Here is a 22185-nt window from a genome sequence, read left to right as displayed (position 1 = left end):
AATTGAAAAGGGATGTGCACTCTTTCTACTATGACTGTTTGTGATGCGACAGTCAGGCAGTCGTGATAAAAAGTGACGCTTCTGGCTTCAGGTCACATTCATGTCTATTTTTTGTAGTCTCTAATAAGCTTACCATTAAATGGTCATTGATCACCATCAGCTCGATGTATTTGGTCTCATCTTCTACACTTCGTGACAAACGTGGAGCCTGAAAAGAGACGACAGTTTAAAAAGAGACGATCATATTAACGGGAGGCAGACGCCATCTTTTTCTAAATAAAAAAATTAAAGAGAATTTCAAAAGAGTACAGTAAAAACAAAGGTCAACTCGAGGCTCAAAGAAAAATAAATGACAAATCAAAGAGCATCAGCTTAGCAAAAGCCAAACCAGGTTTGTCTATGAGCCCAAATCAAAGTAAATATGAGCGCAGCTTTCAGGGCTGAGAGACAGACAGCTGCAGGCACCTGACTATGTCTGAGAAAAGGCGAGGAGGGAAGCAGCCTCTACTTATAAGATAAATATTTCATGAAACCGAAGAAGAGGAGAAGAGCGGGCTGGAGAGCTGTTGAGTGGGAGGAACGCTTGGAAACAGCACACTCTTTATGAATTAACATAAAACATATTGACGGAAAGCAGTGTAATCAAGACAACAGCCTCGGTAGCATAATTATCTCTCTGTCTTACACTCATGCAGGCATGCACAAAATATAAGCATCTGCACGCCTCCGCTGCTATTGGTGATCATTTTCCTCTGCCATCTGAGCAGCTGTGGTTCAGGTGGTAGAGGACTGTCCGGGGCCGGCGCTTCCTTCCCCGGTTACTATACTGCCTAAATATCCTTGGGCACACTGACTTCAAGCAGCTCTCAATGGCAGTCAAGCTGCCACCATTAGTGTGTGAGTGTGTAAGTGTGTGTGCGTGGATGGGAGACAGATTTTAAAGCACTTTGTAGCACCCTTCTAAGGTGAAAAGACCCTGCATAAGTGCAGACTGCTTTACCATTTAGTAGACTCATACCTGTCTCTTTTTCCTCCTGTGCACAACTTTTGACCCTGGAAATGGAGGGCTGGGAAAAGGTGGTTCTGGTAGAGCGCCTTATAAACAGATGGACACACATTCAGTATGTAAGATTAATTAAAGCACATCAGAAGCCTGGTCAGTACATCAACCATCAGCTTACCACCAAGGAGATCGTTAATTGCCTCTTCACCGGCAGATTTGTAGATCATGTGAATGCGAATATCCCCCTAAAACACACATGCACAGAAAAAATAATTATCCAGTTAATCAGCGAGACAGATCAGAGCCGAGTGACTTTTCAGTTTCGGTGCACAGACCGATTTATCTGCTTGAGAGAGAAGTGACGTCAAAGAGAATGGATAGAGCTTCTTGGTAAGTTGTAGTACCTTACTAAAATATTAATACCAATATTATAAGTTGATAAGAACAAAGGATATTAATCAGCTCTGTTCATTTAAAGCAAACTCAGCAAAGAAAAATGAATTCCGGTTTAGCTGTATTAATGACCTGTATGTGGTGATTACACATAGACACACCCTAGTGTGGTTTCATGAATTCTTATGCCTTACTTTATTTTATTTGTAGTTTGTTTGTTTTTTATCATTTTATCTACCCTTTATTTGCTTCATTTTTTATCATCCGCGTGGTTAAGTTTTTTGTTTCCACGTAAAACTTTAAGAATCACAGACATAAACGAATAAATAAAAATACTTTAGAACATGAGTTAAAGGGTGTGTTTACCTCCTGTGAGTCAGCTCTGAGGGCGGAAACACCCCGAGCTCTGCGGAGGGCACATCCTGTTTACTCTCCGAGCTGCTGTACGAGACTCGGTTTGTGTTCAAGTATGTAAAGGAGAAACAGATGAGATGTTACCGACTTCACTGTAAACGTAGCTCAACAAGGTATAGTACCCTTTAGTCAATGTAGTTAAAGTATGAAAACAAATCGGCGTCAACAGGTTGCGGTAATGCTACCTCTTTAGCTTGTAGCTAGGTGGCTAATTAGTTAGCGAATTCGGAGTTCACATTTTCTACTAAGTTCTTCGTATTGAGTCAGTTGATGTTGACGATCGGCTTTTGTTACTGTTATTAACACGTATTAACAACTTTACAGGCCCTTTGCATTCGTCTGAGCAAAGAGAGCTAGCTGAGGGCTAGCAAAAGTAGCGGTAATTAGCCTAGCTGACTGTGCTATCTGCTAACCAGTTATTACAGAGTTGAGGTCTTTTGTTTACTACCACAATGCACACTGTGTCGGTACTGTATGTATAATTATACTGCTTTGGGTGTAATAATCACTGTGCTATTAACCCTGCTCACGTTGATCGTTAGCATAATCTAGAATAAATAGTTTAGATTCACCGGTCTGTAACAGCTGGCACTTTGAAAGTTACATTTAATAAAACACAATAAGAGCGACTGAGTAAACGAAAACTGTAAAACAAAATGCTATTGAGACATGTCAGAAAGGTACAGTGATTATTGTTCAGAACATTTGAAGACCCTTCACAGTCCATTCATCCTGACTGTAAAATCCTGTCCGCCTCTAGTTTTGAGCCAGGATATCCTGTCAGTTAATCTCAAATCACCTAAAACTGTTTTGGTTTAACATTTTGATATAAATTAAGGATTGCTGTGAAGTTTTTTGTGTAGTCCTGGGAAGTCCCATATTTGAACATCCACCAAAAAATAAAAATAAAAATGACATTCCAAAATACAGCTGGTGACAATTTATGTGTTGCATATAGTTATACAAAAGAAAACTTGTGAAAGGCTTTTTGATGTGAAATTCTTATTCGTAAAATGAAGAAAATTGAGCAAATATCACAAGTCGTGCCACAGAAAACAAAAATATCAATAGATAGTCCTAACCAAACAGAAAAAAGTTCTAGTTGAGTTTCCAGATGGTACTCTAATTATAACTGAGTAAATAATACATAAATTTGTTTTATCCTGGAGGAGTTTTCTGATTCAGGTTAAAATTTCAAGCTCAAATTTCTCTAAACGAAAAAACAAAACAAAGCCTTTGATATATGAAGCTATTTCACAACAACCCAACCTTTGGCCATAAAATTATGAAGCAGATCAGAGATGGTTGAGCAGAAAATGTTGAAAAAATTTGTTGATTTGAGGTGGAATGACCCTGTAATTTAAACAGCTAGTGCACCTGGCTGCACCTTGATTTTTTTAGACCATCAATGCCACAAGGAATTGGCCCATAAAGTACTTTAAACATACTCAGTTAGACCCTGATAACCTTCAGAGATGAGATGAAAGTGGCAATAAGAGCTCTTTTTTTAAGATGATAAAATAAAAAGCAGTTGCAAGTTGAATTGTCTGAGTCAGTCACTGTTGCATGCGTCATATAAAGTTCGAGCCTTGCTCATTGTTCAGCTGCACAGTAATCTGTGTAATGCACTGCTGTATAGACACTCCTGCAGTGCAGCCTCAGTCATCGAGTCATTCCCACTTTGTTTGCTGGTGAAATGAGAGCATTGTTTCTCAGGGACAGCAGATATTGGGTCGACCACACTGTGGTGAATTGAAATACAGGGGGGTTGCCCATAGCTAGGTCAGCGTGTGGCACAGTTAGCTTGCTTCTATAAAGGAATGGGGCCATTCAGATAAACTTGTATAACCATGTTTTTCAGGAATTCTGTGTCCATCAAGCTAATCAGTTGCTGCTTTCTGTCTGACTTGTGTTGTTTATCCAGGAAAACGGAAACTCCCCTGTCAGCAATAACCAGCCATGTCGTGCCGGGACATCCACGCCACCAATGCTTTTGCCTTCATCATTGCTATTTTGTCTGTAGGTGGGCTCACAGTGGCAGCATTAATTCCGCAGTGGCGCGTAACGAAACTCGTCACCTTTAATCGTAATGCCAAGAATATCAGTGTGTATGATGGGCTGTGGGCTAAATGTGTGATGCAGGATGGCTATTCAGGATGCCTCTACTATGATTCAGAGGTATTGCTTGATCTATTCTGCTTATGTTTTGTTTTGTTTTTTTAATTCTCAGGTGTTTATAATAGTCCCAGCATTAATTATATATTATTATGTTTCCAGTGGTATTCCAAGTTGGATCAGCTGGATCTGCGGCTTTTGCAGTTCTGCCTTCCCACAGGCCTCGGTTTCGGCATTTTAGCCTTGCTGCTGTCCATGACCGGGATGTGTAAAACCTGTTGCTGCTCAGACAAGCCTGAACCGGACATTAAAACAGTTAGATTCCTGGTGAACAGTCCAGGTTGTCACCTGGTGGCCGGCATGTTTTTCTTCCTGGGCGGCGCAGTCCCCATTGCGCCCTCCGTGTGGTTCCTTTTCCGCACCAAGGAGATGAACGCTAGATATGCCAACATCTTCTCTGATGGCTTTGCTGTGTATACATCTATAGGCTGTTCTGGAGGACTGATGCTAGCCGCACTGCTGATGTTCATGTGGTACTGTATGTGCAAGAAACTGCCTTCACCTTTCTGGTTGCCCATGTCCACGTCCAACTCCATGTCGACCCAGCCTCTCATTGCCAACGCACATTCTCCTGCCTCAGTTTATGTTCCGCAGCCTTTCCCACCACAGACTTTCCCTCCTACAGTAATTAACGCCCAACCGCATGTGCCCGCGCAGGGCTACGTGCAAAGCGTTATCGCACCTGCTCCACCACAGGTGTACGTGTCTCAGGTTTCTGCACCGAATGGCTATGGATCAGAGGTTGAAGGAAACCACGCCTACGGCTACGCTCCCTCACAAAGTTACGCTCCCTCGCAGAGCTATGCCCCCTCGCAAAGTTACGCTCCCTCTCAGGGGTACGCATCCAGCTATACAGGCCACCGCTACTCCACCCGCTCGCGGATGTCAGCAATAGAAATTGATATTCCTGTGCTGACGCAAGAGTAGTGAAAGAGGAGAGGCTGATAACCTCATCACTTCTGTCCATGAACCTCTATAAATTTCACCACTGATAGAACTAACAGAGTTTGATAGATGGAAGGTAATGACCTGAGAGCTATTTACAGCTTCAAGAGTAATAGTTTCAAAAATACTGTCAGTCAGTCCAGGCCTGTGAACTGCTGATGGCAGAGGATGAGAATCGGTAGAAACATCCCTGGATGTACCACATGAAGGATGGGATTAACCTCGAAACTAAAACACTGCATTCAGTTTAATATTGTTTAAAAAAAAAAATACTTGTTTCACTGTTTTTTATATCAGAGTATGAGCACTAAATAATAGTTTATTCCTTGCTGAAGTGGCCAATGGACCAACCTAATTTTTCTAATTTTCTGTTACATTTGTGCTTGACACTTTATCCTTAATTTCAAGTGACTTTTGCTTGTGTAAAGCTTACAGTATGAGGATTGTCTGTTATCACTGCTGAAGTGCATTATGGACTGCAATTAACTTTGACTTCTGTGTCCTGAATGGACAACTACTAACTAACTCACCTATTTTTGTTCTAACACGAAGTGTGTAATGAACTGTCACTTTGAAGAGCAGCTGTCATTTCTTTGTTAACTGCACTAAGTGTGTCTATAATGTGCCTGGTTTAATTGCCATTGTTTACCTATGTTGTTAGCCTTGAGTCTATTTTTTTTAATGTAAAGCCTCCTATATAGTACTTAATCATTTGATAGAGCGTACTTTTCCAAGGTATTTGTGTCAAAAAACATCAAAAGGTGCCACTAATAAACCTTTTAGCTGTGTTCAGTCTGATGTACAAATGCAGTTAACATTACTGTATTGTCAGAAACACTAAGACATCTCTAGTGTGGTAGAAAAAACTTGCTAATGTAGCTGGAAGCACTGATTAAGGCTGTAAGTCATGATTAAGCCACATTTGTTGCCTTCTTGCAGGTTCTGCGTATGAAGTACTGATCTTTATGTGATTCTAAAGTGAAAATGTCAAAGAAACATGCTTTTCTACACTGTTTTTGTTTTAAATAAAACATAAATCACACTGTAATCACGTGCTTCTCTTTTTATACAAGCTGCAAACTCACACAGTTATCCATTTAGCCAGTCATATGGCAGCAACTCAGCGCATGTAGACGAGGTCAAGATGACCCTGTAAAGTTAAAGATTTGCTTCATGGATGTGCAGCTGACAAACCTGCAGCAATTGCGTGATGCTATCAAGTCAACAGGGACCAAAATCTCTGAGGAATGTTTTCAATACTGAGGGGTAGACCAAGTACTAGCAACATGTACCTAATAAACTGGAATAGTGGTTAACATACAAAAAGTCCCCAAATTGAAAGCAAGGAGGGGACGCAAGGTTGTATACTCCTTGTACCAGTCCCAAGCTTGGATAAATAGGAGGGCTGTGTCAGGAAAGGAAAGATGTGCATCTGTCTGCTGTGGCATTTCTCTTTTTTATGTGGCCCAGCCATGATTTCAGCTGGTTATGGCTCCTCTTTCCACTTTAACCGAGAGAAATCAGGAGCCTGTGGGGTTCTTAATTCACACAAATGTATCATAAAATGTTAAAGCCCCTTCTCCAACCCAATCCCCATTACGCCAGAGGACACTGAAGTGGTTTATGTAGCACTTCTTAAAAGTATCAATGTGGTGTTTAAATGGGAAAATGTATTTATTTGTTGTTTATGAATATAAATGACTTAACAGGGGAGAGTGGGAAAAATTGGCAGACTAATCTCATTATAAACTCTGCTTTCTAGAATGCACACTCGCTAAAAAGATTTCACCAAAATTCAGAGGAAATTAAATACTGTTTTTTCTGACAGTCTGCACAAAACTCAGTTTATTTGCACAAATAAAATATTTATTATTATTATATATAAATATTTGTTTAAATTAAAAACATATACTGCAAACATGCGCTACATCTTAGCCTTTTTGTGTTGACTGTCATGTTAAAGGATATGGCACATCCAAACAACAGAAGGCACATTTATGTTCCAGCTTTCCAAAAATCCCTTTTTCAGTATACATGAAAGCTTAAAGATGCATTTTATTGTGTTAATTAACTATTATGGAAAGTAAAAATCACAGTCATTTAGTGGTCATTAAACAGACAATGATTCAACTCATAAATCATGAAACACTTCTCTCCCCTGCATAAGCTTTTACGGGTTAAAAGTTTCATTATTGTCAATAACGGCCCTTTATTTACTTGGTGTAGCATCTATACCAAAATTTGCACTACTGCACAGCACAATGGGGGATATGATATTTGCTGTCACCTGCCATATGAGCAAATACTTAAGATATAATCGAGTTCATAGCTTAACAAAGGAAGTAGATGACAGTGAGCAGTCTAACAAAAAAGAAAAACAGCTTTTCGTTTTGTTTTTGATGTAAGTCGACCAAGCATGTGAAGTGATCACTGCGGCAGGTATAATTGGAAATTATGTCAAGGTTTAGTGGCTGATGGTTAGTAAGACCTTAATGAAAATAAGCATATCTGTTTGCATTTGCATGTATCTGTAGCGCACACGCAGCACAAATCATCATTATCAGAGCACCAAAGTCTGATTTAACTGTTGTAAGAACGCCATGCTTTCTTTGTTCCCTGCATCATCGCTCCCGGCCAGTAATCTCAGTTCAAAAACATACACACACAGCATATAGACCCAGCAGGGAGCGAGTACTGATGGAGATTAGAGGTCGACACAGATGGCTTTCATATGCTGAGCTGGGAAGAAACAGGGGGTGGGGCCTGGGTTGCCATGGAAAACCTCAGACACAGACCGCTGGCTCATGAACATAAAGTGGGGAGGGATAAACACGCCTTTCATTCTTTCTCACTCTTTCCTTGCATGTGTGAATGAACCGGTCCAGGTTTAGTAACATGAACATGGCTTCAGGCCACAGGGAGACCCCCCCAACACACACACAGCTCCTTTTTTGTATCCCATCAGCTCCAGCACACACACAGTGTGTCATTCCCAGCTTGTGCTGTCCGTGTAAAAAATCCTCCCTTGGCACCAAATGCAAACACCCCCATGCTAAAACCTGGCACTCGACACACCCCCTTCTTTCTCTGCATCCTTCACCACCCGACCCCCTCATCTTCAGTTATCCCCTCTAGTGCAGCAGACAACTGGAAAATCTTTCAAAAGTGGAAACAAGCACCAAAATTAGTGTGTTTGTCCTTCTGGAGCCTTTAATTTGAAAAATCCCAATAGCCACTTGGGTTTTCAAGACGGGTCACCACTTCCAACACAAAATTTCAGGCACTGGATTATATTTCAGTGTTTCTAATCCCGTTTTCAGTTTGTTTGTTTGTTTCTTTACTACGGGTGCTTCTCTGTTTGATTTTTAATAAGCATTGTTACAATTTGAACCTCCCAAAAACTGCATAATTGCCAAGAAACATTTATTTAAACAATGTAGGATTATGTAAGGAGCTTTAAAATCAACTTGTGGCCTCATAGGTGGGTCTCGAGGTAAAAAATACCTTTATAAATGGTACAAAGAAGTTTCTGATTAGCTTCAGGGGTAACTTTTACACAAACATGTGGTTTGATATGAAGTCTTGTCATCTTTGCCTCAAAATGTGACAATTTCCTACCAGAAACAGGCCTGTTGACACTTTACCACGTTTGGTTCACCCCAAAAATCACTGAAAAACTACTCGAAGATGAATTTATGAGTGTGTGTTCATGGATCATAGAGGAAGAAGGATACTAAAGTCTGCTTTACTGGGTATTCCTGCTGCTAGTCTGTGTTTTTTACATCACTTCCTCTTTCCCACGCCATTACACCAAATAATGACATCATTGCTCAGGTCCAATCATTTTCTTGCTGCTCTCTGTGAGCCAATCAGCCTCCACTGTCTGCTTTAAACCTCACTGCTCTTATGTCATCCTGCCTCGTGCCACTTCCTCCTCATCTTCACTACCAACCACCAGCGTCTAGACTTCAGGGGGTTCCTGCTTATCATTGCTGGGACTCCACTCTGCTATGATGCTTCATCACTCATGTTCAATAAAAACATGTTCAAATCTTTCAAGTGATGTCTTCTTATCAAAATGAGTATATGACTTATAATTACTGAATATAGGCTGAATATATTCATTCAAACCTTCAGGAGAGCCTGAACTTGACACGTAACCTCAACCACACATTTTATGGACTTCAACAGTTTTTTGAACCGTAACATACACTTAAAACACGTCATGCCTTTGCTTAGGCTTTATAGTTGAAATGTCCTAAAGCCTGAACTCATGGTCACTGCACCATTGAACAAAAAACACACACAGCATTATGCTTTCTGGGTGTAGCCACAGTGGCCCCGAGGTGCAGGTGGAGCTGCCATAGTGTCCAAAAAGAAAACAACAACACAAACAGGAGGACTAAACATATGGTGTTTTCTGTCTATGCGAGTCAATCACACATCCTCCTCACAACTTCCCTACATGAACACACATAAACACACACATGCACACACACTCATGCCGACACTAACAGTCAATAAGTGCAAGATTTATCAACTGCGTGCTGCGCTGGAACAGCTCGTTCTTCGCTTGTGAGCTTTAATCTTGAAGATCTAGCTTTTCAGCTTATATATGAGACCAATTACATAACACGACAAGACACTTTAACTCCGGCTCAGCCACATAAAGTGACAAGAGCAGCTTGTTCAGGACACGTTTACCTCATGTCCTGCATAACTTTTTCTGCCTTGGTGAAAGAAGGGCAGATGGATTTGCCATATGGCCGACAGGAGCCACGCTGACTCTCACAGCCCCACTTCAACCCTGTTTTCTTGTTTGTGTTCTTTTACATTTAGGAAAGCTACAATTGGTTGCAGGTGGGTAAAAAATTTGCATCCAATGCTGTTCAATAAGGGATTATATGTGAATGCTGTCTAATGTAACAAGTGCATGACAGTGCAGACAGCCTCCTCGTAAAAGAGCCACTAAATCTCACACCGGACATGGAGGGCATCTAGGGTTTTGAAGAAGACATCTGTGTGTCTGAGGCAGACTTGTAGACCGAGCAGACAAATAGACAGACATAATGAGAGTGAAACAGAGAAAGAAGGAATCCACGGGGAGAGAAACGATGGAGCATTGCCCGAGGGGAGCAGACATCCAGAGCTCAGTAACAACAAACTGACAGGCACCGCCGGGCTCGAGGGCAGCGCCGTCCCCGGCATTGTCATGCAGCCAGCGTTCCAAAAACATCAAGCCAAAACCAATACTACCACAACTGTCAAAAATGTGTTACTCTGTTCACTCTGCACACTACTCTGTATACACTTGATTTATGTGATATTTTTAAAAGGCCACAGATCGGTAGAGGTGAGAAGTAACAAAGTACAAATACTTTGTTACACTACAAAGTACTGGTATCTACAATTTTCAGGTATCTGTACTATACTTGAGTAGTTTTTTTTTACTTTTTACTTCTACTCCCTATATTTTTAAACAAATATCTGTATTTTATACTCCTTAAATTTTCAAAACAGGCTTGTTACTTTTGCATTTTGGGGGAGTTTTTGCTCAGACTGCTCAGTGGAATCTGATATAGTGCAGATTTAAAGTTTCCATGTAAGTCCTCATGTTTTTAAATCAGATATTGGGTCTGTACACGTGACATTATGTGTTTTTTTTAATATTGTGAAACCTGCTGCAAAACAAACTGAGCTAGTTATGTGTTATTTAAAGATTGCATGAAAATAATCTGCAGTTTCACAGTCAAAGTAAGGTTATGTCAAGTGTAGCAGAGATTCATATGAATTTTAGTTGATGATGCTTAGATCCATTGACTGAGCAGGACAACTCATGAAACATCTGCTGATATCTGGTTGAATTTGGTTGTTTACATCCAAACAGAGCAGCAGGTCAGCTGATCACAGCCTGTACACTAAGAAAATCTACCAGAGCTCTCAGTAGAAATTATTGTAAACCAGAACCTCCTGTCAAAACTTTCACTAGCTGAGGGGCTTTCAGTGCCCCTCAGCTAGATTGGGAGCGCAATAGCTGAGGCTGGTCTACTGCATCTCCTCTTGGGTCTCAAACCTTTGATCTTTTGGATCTTCATGCTGTAGAAGACCAAAGTGAAGCCAGTTTTAACCAATGTTATAAATTTTATCTACAATCAGACTTTACATCTGATTTATAAAAAAGTTATTTCTCGCCTGTAAAATCCGCATCATCTGCTGACACATTTAATGAAGTACCACATAAATCCATCCATCCTTTTACTTAACTGCGCATCGAATTCAGGCACAAGTCATGAGTCTGTCTCCAGGCTAGCACGCAGAGACACGATCACATTCACACCTCCTGCCAGCTTAGAATCAACATTTATTAATTAATTTGCAGCTTGGTGTCAGTGCTAACCACTGTGCCACTGATTGTTAATAACTGTACTTTGCACCAGTGTAAAAAAGCATCATCACAATAATATAGAAAATGTGCTTTAGTATAACATAAACAAAGTTGGGTAATCACATGTTAAACATTAAATTACTCAGCCGTTTTCAGATTAACCAAAGAGTAATGCCAAGTTGGGCTAGTGGCATCCATCCCACCCTGTCCCATCATCCTTCTCTGTCACTCCAACTCCCTCCATGGCCTTCTTCACTACATCCATCAATCTTCTCTGAGGTCTTTCTCTTTTCCTCCTGCCTGGGAGCTGCATTTATCCACTGTCTCTCCTCTGCACATGTCCAAACTATCGCAGCGTTGTCTCTTTAACTTTGTGTCCAAACTGCTCAATCTGAGGTCATTTCTAATGTTGTCCATTCTGGTCACTCTCAATAAAAATCTTAGCATCTTCAGCTCTGCCTCTGGTCTTTTTTAGTTAGTGCCAAAATACTGAACACGTTATCTTCTGAAGTAACACTGTGACTGCTGTCTTTCGGCTTTCTGGAGTGACTCTATAAGATGTTGCTTTAGCTGTGGCTTTTAAAGACTTTATAGAAACGCAACATTTCAGCCAAATGTTTGTCATGATATACTTACACACCCTGTATCTCTGCAAGGAGAGTGCTGCAGCACCCTTCTGAGTTTATCTACTTTGTCAAATTGGATTGCCTATTTTCTGAATCTTCTCTCTCTCATTGCTTCAATAATTCAGTGTCTCCAGAAAACGCTGGAGAGGACAGAAGCAGCTAAAGAGTGAGCAACGAAGAGTCGTAACAGGCCCTGAATAAACACAGCGGCCTCGAGCACTGTTGTCGTTCATTCCCTCTCGGTGTTCTACTTTATTTCCTCCATCCTCACACTAAAGACACTTTATTGCTTAATTAACTTCATGTTTCCTCTCCTTTTCATTACTGTTTAACTGTGAAATAGCAACTGCCTTTAAAACTGGATTAGATCCTCTTATACTGCAGTTTCTCTGCAGAAAATACAATGACATGCGCCCTAATTACATTTTGGTTTTTCACACTATTCCACCTCCTAATCTTCTGTTTGTCTGTCCATCTACCAGATTTTCTCTCCTACCTGCCGGCACAAAAACTCTCATATGGGAATGAATCTTAAGTAGCTCCGTGGGCTAGGTTGCAACTACCCAAGGACACACACACACACACACGCACACACACACCTAGGTCTCTGACATCTCTTATCTGGTCTTCTTTCGCCCCTGACTGATTAAAGCCAGACACACGCTTCTTCTGGAGGTTTTAATTAGATAGAAAGTAAGCCCTTCACACACACACGGAGTATCAGCAGCTTGTTCTTTCACTCTCATGCCTAAGGCTTGTCTGGAAATCTCGGATCTGTCCTTTCGTTCTGGCCGTAATGCCTCTAATTGTTATTATCTAATTGTCTGTGGGCTTTTCTGCTTTCTGCTGCTTTGTAATCCCGTGAATCTCTCTGTCTTGAAACCTGTGGGCTGAACTCAGGGTTCAGCTGCAGTGACCGGTTTGTGATCTGTAACTGATTCTGGTTTGTCTGAACCTCCTGTTCTCCTATTCTAACAAATCATCTGCAGCAGATGTGCAAATTTTTTACCAAATCAGCACCACAAAAACAGCCTATCCAGGCCTTTTCAAGAGCACCCATTTCACAATAATTTCAAAGGAAAACATATGAAAGATTTTGGGTACCATCAGTGACGAGGAACTTGCAGGGCTGTGGGTGGACATTGGACACAACACAGCACTACTGCAACAAATTGTTTGACCTCAGACAGCTCAACACGACGTAGAAGCAGCTGGATGCAAAAACATGGAGGAAGGACAAATTGATAATCCCTGTTGAGAAGAGCCATCTGCAGTACTTACATTGCTGCTGCCGTGTCCTCCAGGTTCAATCATGTAGGTGTGATTGCCGTCAAAAAACATCCCACTGAAAAGGGAAAGAGGGGGAGAGGCGAGAGCACATATCAGTACAAGTTTCTGCTGTTTTTTTCAGCATCAAATGGAATAAATCAAGTCCTCCGGACAGATTAGTCACTTCATATGGAAAACTGTTATAAAAGAACATAAACCAGAGGGAGACCTTACAGTCCTTAATGTGCATATGACTCTCATTTTTCTGCAAATAAATTAGATAACAAGTTTAAGGACTGGACAGCTAAGGGAACAACAGTTATGTTTGACGTAATGAAAAAAAGTTTTGAAGTTTGAAGTTTTGAAATGCTTATTAGAAAAGCAAGACTTCTATGGATATTTACAGATGGGACGCTATGTTATATGACTGTGAGAAAAGTAACGGAGGGAAGAAGGAGGTGTAATGGACAGTGATGTGGAGATTACAATGGAAGCGTAATCCATGGAAGATTTTTTTATTACACCCGCACAGAAACCTATCTATAGTGTTATAACCTCCCTGTCTGCTGGAAAAATGTGCAACCACTGGCATATTTAATAAAGACTAGTAAAGAGAGATGCACTGTGCCATTCAAGACATTTTTAAATGTGAAATTCACCAAGTAAGAAGGCTATATATTTGGGGTATAGATCCTCAGAATGGACGTAAAGAGATAACTACTTAATAAACATTACTGCTGGTGGATAATATGTCTTACTATTTGTTACGAACTTGTATGTCCATGTGTTTGTTTGTGCAGGTGTTGTGTTTTTTCTATGTTAATTTAGCTGTGCCAGGGCCCTGTTCCGATTGGTGCGTGGACATACTGCCCCGGCGTGAGTGGATCCAGCTGGAGGACCCGCCCATTAAAAGGAGGCTGGAGTGCTACAGCGGGAGAGGTCCTCGCGTTTCTCCTCATCACCCAGCAGTAGTCCTGTGGTAGCCGCTGGCTGCAGTATACGCTTGAAAGTTGTGGAAGTGGAGTGGGTAGGGGTGAGCTGCCGTTTCTTTTGATCCCCCGTTTTCTCCTGTTTTGAGTTAGTTAAGGAGGTTAGACTCTGTCTTTATTTTTGGCTTTGTTTTGGTAAAGGTCAGGGGTGTGGGATTTGTGTAGGTTTGTTTTGTTTATTGTTTTGGCCTTGGCTCACCCTGAAGTGTTGACACTCCCGTTTTGGTTCTCTTTATTCACATTGTAAATAAATCACCTCATATCTAACGGATTTGTTTCGTGTGACTGCTTGGGTCTTGGGGGGGAAGCGAGTGCCTCGCTCATGTTATGGCCTGGCCCTAGACGGGTCGTAACACTATTACTAGGTTATTACAGAACAACATTAAATATATCTGTATTACGTCTCTCTCTCTCTCTCTCTCTCTCTCTCTCTCTCTCTCTCTCTCTCTCTCTCTCTCTCTATATATATATATATATATATATATATATATATATACGTAATATATATGTGTGTAAATAATAAAGAATAAAAATAGTACAGACCACAATAAATAAACATACGCATAGTGAGGGCCTTATACTGCAAAGAAATTATATATACAAAACTGTGATTTAAAAAAAAAAAAAACAGGGAAGTAAAAAATAAAAATTAGGTTTAGTTAAAGAAGAGTAAAAAGTATGACTAATAAATACTATGTACACTATAAAGCTGAAACATAGTTGCAAGAAGTTAATGTGGGTGAATAATAATAATATAGGATTAGTTTAGTCTAATTAGTCCATCAATGGCTCAGCTGTTAGAATAAAAACAAAATCCATGCTGTCATCACATATAAGGTTGCGAGAGAACAGCACAGAGCTATGCAGCATTTTAACCATGGCTGAAGGTCTTTGGCCGCCTGCCCACATTCATGTGCGCATGAACACATCATCCGTTAATTAAGTTTATCTGAAGCTTTTAGGAGATTGGTCGGGTCAGACTGTGAAGTCAGGAGGGTAAACACTGCAGGAAATACACAATCTATCTACCTCCTCCGACTCTACCCTCTCTGTGTTTTTCAGGTTTCCTGGCCGGACAAATTGAAAGAATTTAAATGTGTGTATTTTATGCTTAAATCTGTTCAGTGCTGGTGTGAGTGAGTGGGATTTGGAAGAAAGGTGATGTCATGCATCTGTGCACAAACCACACCTACACAATCCCCTCAGTTATTATGGCTTTACCTGACTTTACATGTCGTTGCTGCTTAGTTTGGGATGCAGCTTTACTTTTACTGACACACCAAATAAGAACTATCGCTGGACTGTATAGAAAGTTTAGCTTAGCTTTTAGTTTTAGTCAGCTCAGCGCGCAAATGTAATCTTTTCATTTAAAGATAAGGCTTTAAATTACGGCTAAGTTTGATAAATGATTAAGAAACAAATGGATGGATTCTTTTAGCTCACTTTTGTGCTGCATCAAAGCAAAGAATCCAAGCTAAATGTTTAGAAAGAGAACAAAATTTGCCTCTGTGTGTGTGTGTGTGTGTGTGTGTGTGTGTGTGTGTGTGTGTGTGTGTGTGTGTGTGTGTGTGTGTGTGTGTGTGTGTGTGTGTGTGAGTTGGGGGGCGGGGGCAGGATGTATATTATGGTAAACACCTGACTCAGCATAGGAGAATGCTCTCCCTCTAATGGCTAACGCTCTGACACACTCCACAGCAGGAAGCCCTTGACTCCCTCGCTCTCTTTCTCTTACTCTCTCTCTCTCTCACAAACACACACACGCACGCACGCACGCATGCACACACACACACACACACACACACACAACATTTTAGTGTTTCTTTCTTTCCTCATTAGGAATTTCAAAGTTCAGTGATTCTATCCCGTTACAACCTCTTGCGTTCTAAATATGAGATTTCACCGCAGGTAACTATACTATAAATTATTTGGTAGTTGCTTTCTTTTCATTATTTTGCATCCAGCATTTTATAATTTGCTGTGCTGACAACTTTCCCCAAATTCATGCAAAACTCTCATGAAGCACACAAAAAAACTTTAAGAATAAAAAAAGTTAAGGCTTGGACTTTAGTTTAGCTTGTTCAGCAGATATTAGTCTGCTTCTTCCTGCTTCCCCTAATTAGTTGGAAAGACATGTCTAAACTGATTACTCTGTCTATTTGGCTTGGTATTATGTTGAAACAAGATATACTCGGTGGGAGAAAGCTTTGAGACTGCGTAATGGATCAGAAGTAAATAATCATGGTCTCTGAAACAGCTGAAATTGATAATTAGATTAAACAATGTACACTGAATGGGCAGAAGGTTAATTCAGACCAGGAGCTCCTATTATGTGGTTTTCTTTACATGACTACAAGAACTGATGACGGTTAATCCAAAAAACATCGGGCAACAAGTTCAAAATATACAGCAGTTTATGGTGTTGACAGTCTGACATTTGATTAAAAATGTTTGGAGAAAATTTGGCCTCTTTTCAAGAAATTATTTTTCCATCTCATTTTAAATTTTTATGTAATTTAAAAAGTACAAAATATCAAGTGTTGAAGCTTAAAACATGCAGAATTTAAAGTCACTTTTATCATTTAAAGTTGCTTTTCTTCTCCATTTGGGTTTGAATGGTCGGTTTGAACTTCAGCAGCTCATCTTGAGTTACATGTCTAAACGAGTTGCTGCCACGTGATTGGTTCATTAGATGTTTTGCAGGTGTACCCAATGAAGCGGGCCGGTAAGTGTATATACGTTTATGACAAGCATTTGCTAAGACTAGACTTTATTTGTGGTTTTTATGAAATTACATAAAAACAAAAGACACGTACAGTGCAAGCAAGCATGATGACAATAAGGACGTTATAATAGAATTAGGTCATAGATCAAGGATAAAAAGCGATAGTGCTGAATGAATACCATAGTGATTATTTATTTCTTTAAAGATAAGATGATAAGATGCAGCCCTCCGGGTGACATATTTTTCATAGCAGCGTTTATTTTCCATGACACGATAAAGCAAACAAAGAAATAAGTCTTAAAAATTTGGTGCATCATGAAATGAAAAGCAAACAAAGCAGACCTCAAACCTTTGAGGAGCTGAAGTCCTACATGAAAATACAACAGCTGGTCTCCTCTGTGTAAGTTGTATTTGTATATTTTTAATTAAATATAGGCTTCAAATCATTAGCATTCTCTTTTTATTTAAATGTCACATGGCATTGTAACTTTTTGTGGAAACACGGTTCTCATTTTAGGCACGTTTGATGCTTTGTTATTCACGGCGGCTTTCTGTGCAAACAATGAAATCCACCAACAAACAGTGAATTTCTCACATGCGGGATGGAGAGCGTCTCGCCTCTTTTCATGCGTATATATATATATACACACATATATACACAGGAGACTACATACATTGACTTAGAAAGCATAAAGCGTGCATGCATCCCTCACAGCAGGCCTTGTTTCTGACCCGTCTCGCCTCAAGCAGAAAAAGCTAAAAATACCAACGTTAGTGGAGGCTAGAGGAGAAGGGGAAAAAAAGAAAAGAGAACAGGAAAGGAAGAAGAGAAGAAGAGAAGATGTCTGTCTGTCTGTCCGTCTGCCAGAGTGATAACCTATGAAACCTAAAATGCAGACAGGCAGCGACGCCTGGCTAAAACTAATTACATTAACCTAATGAAAAAATGGGAGCAGGACTTAGAGGCTGAAACACACACATGCATATAAAAAGTCGCATCTGTATTATTTGTACTTACTGCAGCCCGTGACAGGTTGAGAGAGCCACAAAGGAGTGAGGGATGTTTCTGACCTTTCCTTGATAGTAGCAGTGCTCTCCGCCCTGTGTGGAAACACAAATACACACAGATGAAGCTCACACACATGATGTAGTGAAATATTCCCCTCTTCACTACCATATTTAATTTGTGGTGTCCTCGGGATTCCCATATGCTTGTTTGCCGTTGACCTAGGGACCATTTTTGATCCGAGGACACCACAAGGGTTACTCAGGAAATGAGTCCAAAGCAATCCATTACATAGAATTCATTTGCTAATACATGCAAGTGCAAGTAAGATCTGTTGAAGATTTGTGAATATACTGTTCGCGTGTTTGTTTGACAATTTGCACTTTGAGCTTTGCACGTTCACATCCGACCATCTGCGCGCTAACGCCTCAGCGACTTCACTCCTCTATCCGAACTTCTCTGCAGCAGGAAGTCAGATTTTTACCATCTCCGTCTCTCTGTCTTCACTCTTGATCTACGTGTCTCTCTGCACACATTTATCGTCTATAGATGTGCATGATGTCTAAGTACCTAAGTGCTCTGCAGGCAGGCCATCTCTTCCTGGTCCATTTCTTGCTACCTAACAGCCATTAAGCAGGAAGCAGTTCTCCCTGAGGAAATGCAGCTTTTATCAGAGGATCAATTTCTGCATGTGCACAGCAATGCACCTCTAGATCCACTTCCACTCTCCAGCTTTCTGGGTAGACCCCATCCTGATGCACAAGCTTCTGTTAGGATGCATGCATGTGCACACTGTTGAACTACACATGCATGTGGAAATCTGTGTGATTTATTATCCTACAGCAGAGTTCAGTGAGGTGTCGGACGGGATTGAGTTCAGAGTGCGGCGCGTGCAAGACAAATTTTCAAATGCTCTTTTATCTGCCTGACTTTGGACACAGGGACATTAAAGCAGTCCTCAAGCAAATCAGGGTTTCATCTGCCTCTGCCCTCTCCTGTGAGGAGTCAATTAAACCCAACTGTTCCAGCAAAGAGTTTTTCCTTTTTTCTTTGACAGAGATCTATCATTTTTATACAGCATATCGTTGCCTCACATCAAGAAGGTCCTGGGTTCAAAACCCACCTGCTGGTTGGAGCCTTTATGTTCTATCTGTGCCTGCATGGGTTCTCTCCAGGTACTCCTGCACCATCCAACAGTATAACGACATGCATGTTAAGATTAACTGGTGATCGGCCAAAGAACCACAGATAAGGTGAAGCGTGGCAGAGGATGTGACATCAAACTCGCATGTGCCACCACATGACAGGGGCCAAGCAGTAAGCATAAACACGTCATAACTCCAGGAGTGGGAATGGTTGTCTGTCTCTGTGTGGTACCCCTGTGATACACTGGCAACCTGTACACGGTGTACCCCACCTTTAGACGGAGTGACCTTTGTGACTCTAAACTTGCCAAGTGGTTAAGAAAATGGGTGGATGGTACACATTTTCATGTTAACTTGGACCAAATTAAACAAAAAAAAATGAAATCCAAATTAACAAAGACGTTACTACAAACAATTTGCATTTCCAAAGATGGAGCTAAAACTCTCTGAACTAAAACCTTGTAAGGAAAATGTTGTTCAGCACAGTATCAACACTTCCTTTAAACAAGGCACATCCATTTTATCTAAAGGCAATCATTTTAATATATTTATTAGATACAGTAGAGAAATAAAGCAAATGCATTTAAATCAAACTGTAGTGCATTCAAAGCATTTAGCCAATGAATTAGAGTGGTGGGTAAGGACAAGAATCAGGCTTACAACATCACTAAAATGTCTTTTTCATTTGAATGAATCAGGCATTCATGCAGTTTACACTTTACAGGACTCAAACTGAAGACTTTAGAAATGTGTGGTAATACAGACGAGTGCGTGTGTGAGTGTGAGGAAGTCATCTGGATAAACAATCATCTTTGAATTATCAAAGTGAAACTGCACCCATCAGGCTGAGACTGATTTCTTTCTGTGTTCCTGCCTTTTAACCACTTATTTGCAACTTCCAGTTAAATCACATTCAGCTATCGGTTTCCTTTTCGCGATACTAACTCTGCCTCTCGCTATTTTCATAATGCCCTATCCAGGAAATCCAGAATAGAAAAATAAGATTCAAGCAAGTTAGCAGCAGGCTGCCACCGCTGTAATAAGAGATGGGATTTTTTTTTTACATTAGCAGAGAGTCAGAGCATATGAAAGGTTTGCTAGATAAACCTAAATAGAGCCACAAGAGAAAGAGGTTGAGTAAAGAGACAGAGAGCGAGCGTGAAGCGAAGAGACAGAGAGGGCTATTTATAAGTGGCGCTGTGCTCCACTATCCCAGCGTCTCTCCTTTCCGTCGCCCTGAACCTTCTGCTCCACTTCTCATCAAAGGAAGAAACACCCAACATCAGCACTGTGGGTACATCCTCAGCTTGTGTTGCTAAATTTGTGAGATCTGTGATCTCTTAAGACACATGTGAGGATAATTAATCATCTTATCTGGACAACACAATGCACAACAAAAAGGTCGAGGTTAGACACTCGTAAACAAGTAGGACGCTCTGCCCTCTGAATGTCAGTGAAACTTTGACCACTGTGATCACATAATGCAAGGAAATAAGGACATTAGACACACTTTGCTGTACTTTACTCCTCATTAGGTAATCGAGTTCATTTCTGTGCATGCAGTATTTCCTCAAAACCACAAAACCAAAGTTTGCAGCTGTAGTGCAGAACCCAAACTTTCCAATCATAACAAATATGCAGGGATACAGTGTGCACTCAAGAAAAGGATCCTTAATCAAACTGGTATGTTTTCTACTGATCGCACAGTTTTGGATTAAATGCAAACAAGCCTAAATGTGAGGATCAAGTCAAAAATTAGACTTTAAAGTTGTTGCTTCAAAGCTTTTCTTATAGACATAGTATTTTAAAAAAGCTTTTGTTGGGGCTTTTCTATTTTTTTTGTTCATAGAAATCACCATTTAGATTAATTAAAAGGTAATGAAAGTATTTTAACAAGGAAAAATTAATTTTTTCATCAAAATTTTCCCCATATACTTTTTTTAAACAAAACTAGTAGTTTACTTTAGAAAGCGCAAATTAATTCTATTTGCACACAATATTTAAGTTTTTTTTTTTTTTTTTTTTACCATGGTCAGTATTATTATCCAACTTAAAAATGTATCTTTTTATTGAGCCATAGAACAAACCACTGCTGTGCAATGATATGCTTTAACTTTGTAGCGCTCAAAGCTTGTAAAACCAAGTACGTTATCTTCAATTTGCACACAGTATAAAAACGTCACGTGAGAAAGCATCAAGGCAAAAAACAAAAGAAATCAGCTTACAGTTGAGAAAAAACATTGCTGATGCTCACAAAGCAGGAGATGGATGTGCAAAGATATCACAGCATTTCCAAAGATGTGACCATGGCATAATCTCATCAGTCCTTTGGTTGGATGAGCTAAAATTGACCTCCTCTGCTTTCAGGACGAGAAACTGATTTATAGTGTCTTATGGCTGCTTGATGGTACCCGACTTAACCACGATGACAGTGTTGTGATAAACTAAAGATGATGTCTGTTAATGTTGAGACTATGAGTGCAATAATGGATGCTACATAGAGCTTTGCAGACCCACATCTCTTAATGTGGACTATAGGCACACAGATCGACCGTCCATCGACCGGAATTGGCTGATTTCCACCGACAGATGTGTGTTGTGATGTTTGGGCCACATCTGGCTGTTACCATCATCGTGTCACAGGTGCCATGTTTAACATCCCATATAAAACCCAATAGAATCTGCTCTCTGTGATGTGTTTTGTGCAGAACGAGGATAAGGAGCCTGTCATTCATTCCTTGCACTGAAGGCAAACCGTGGACAGAAAGCCTGAATGCTTCCAGTTTCAGGAGTTTGTATTACTTCTATTACGTATGGGCTACATGAGCACTGGAGGATTCTGACCTAGATCTATCAGAGCAGCAGCTGCGTTACATCGGCTGACATTTTGCCCTCCACAGTGAGCAGAGTAACAACCAGGGCTTGTCTCATATTAACCTCCATGAACAGAAGCATTAATAATCAAAAAGAGACTCTTGTTCTTTGCTACTAAAAGGGAAACGATGACATTAGAAGAGTGCAGATGGGCTGCAGTTGTGGATATTCAGCTCCAAGATTAATTAATTTACAGACTGCCTTATAATGAGCCATAATTACAGGTGACCATAATGTAC

General features: G+C 40.4%; 2 protein-coding genes across 3 annotated transcripts in view; one reads left to right on the top strand and one right to left on the bottom strand.

The window, feature by feature from the left end:
* The window catches only part of adam22 (ADAM metallopeptidase domain 22), a 68628-nt gene that overhangs the window by 22860 nt on the left and 23583 nt on the right, over positions 1-22185 (bottom strand). For both annotated transcript variants that reach the window (XM_040029720.1, XM_040029721.1), the window contains exons 5-9: positions 17940-18022; positions 13223-13286; positions 1182-1248; positions 1019-1095; positions 134-208 (exon numbers count right to left, since the gene is read on the bottom strand). In XM_040029720.1, the coding sequence (XP_039885654.1) occupies positions 134-208; positions 1019-1095; positions 1182-1248; positions 13223-13286; positions 17940-18022 (366 nt within the window). The remainder of the gene's footprint in view (positions 1-133; positions 209-1018; positions 1096-1181; positions 1249-13222; positions 13287-17939; positions 18023-22185) is intronic.
* On the top strand, positions 1774-5978 carry cldn12 (claudin 12). The gene is made up of 3 exons (XM_040029724.1): positions 1774-1923; positions 3735-3988; positions 4088-5978. Exons 2-3 carry the CDS (start codon positions 3770-3772, stop codon positions 4910-4912), a joined length of 1044 nt encoding a protein of 347 aa, XP_039885658.1. The 5' UTR covers positions 1774-1923; positions 3735-3769; the 3' UTR covers positions 4913-5978.

This window comes from Simochromis diagramma, unplaced genomic scaffold (genome assembly GCF_900408965.1).
Source record: "Simochromis diagramma unplaced genomic scaffold, fSimDia1.1 OVJJ01000361.1, whole genome shotgun sequence".
Taxonomy (NCBI): domain Eukaryota; kingdom Metazoa; phylum Chordata; class Actinopteri; order Cichliformes; family Cichlidae; genus Simochromis; species Simochromis diagramma.
Note: the sequence above shows the minus strand (reverse complement) of the source record. Positions and strands in the feature narration are given on the sequence as shown.

What these genes read in the sequence shown, in the direction of transcription:
- cldn12 (XM_040029724.1), top strand. Translation starts at nt 3,770, where the DNA reads ATGTCGTGCCGGGACATCCACGCCACCAATGCTTTTGCCTTCATCATT. An exon ending in GCCTCTACTATGATTCAGAG is followed by an intron (nt 3,989 to 4,087) that starts GTATTGCTTGAT and finishes TTATGTTTCCAG; the next exon opens with TGGTATTCCAAGTTGGATCA.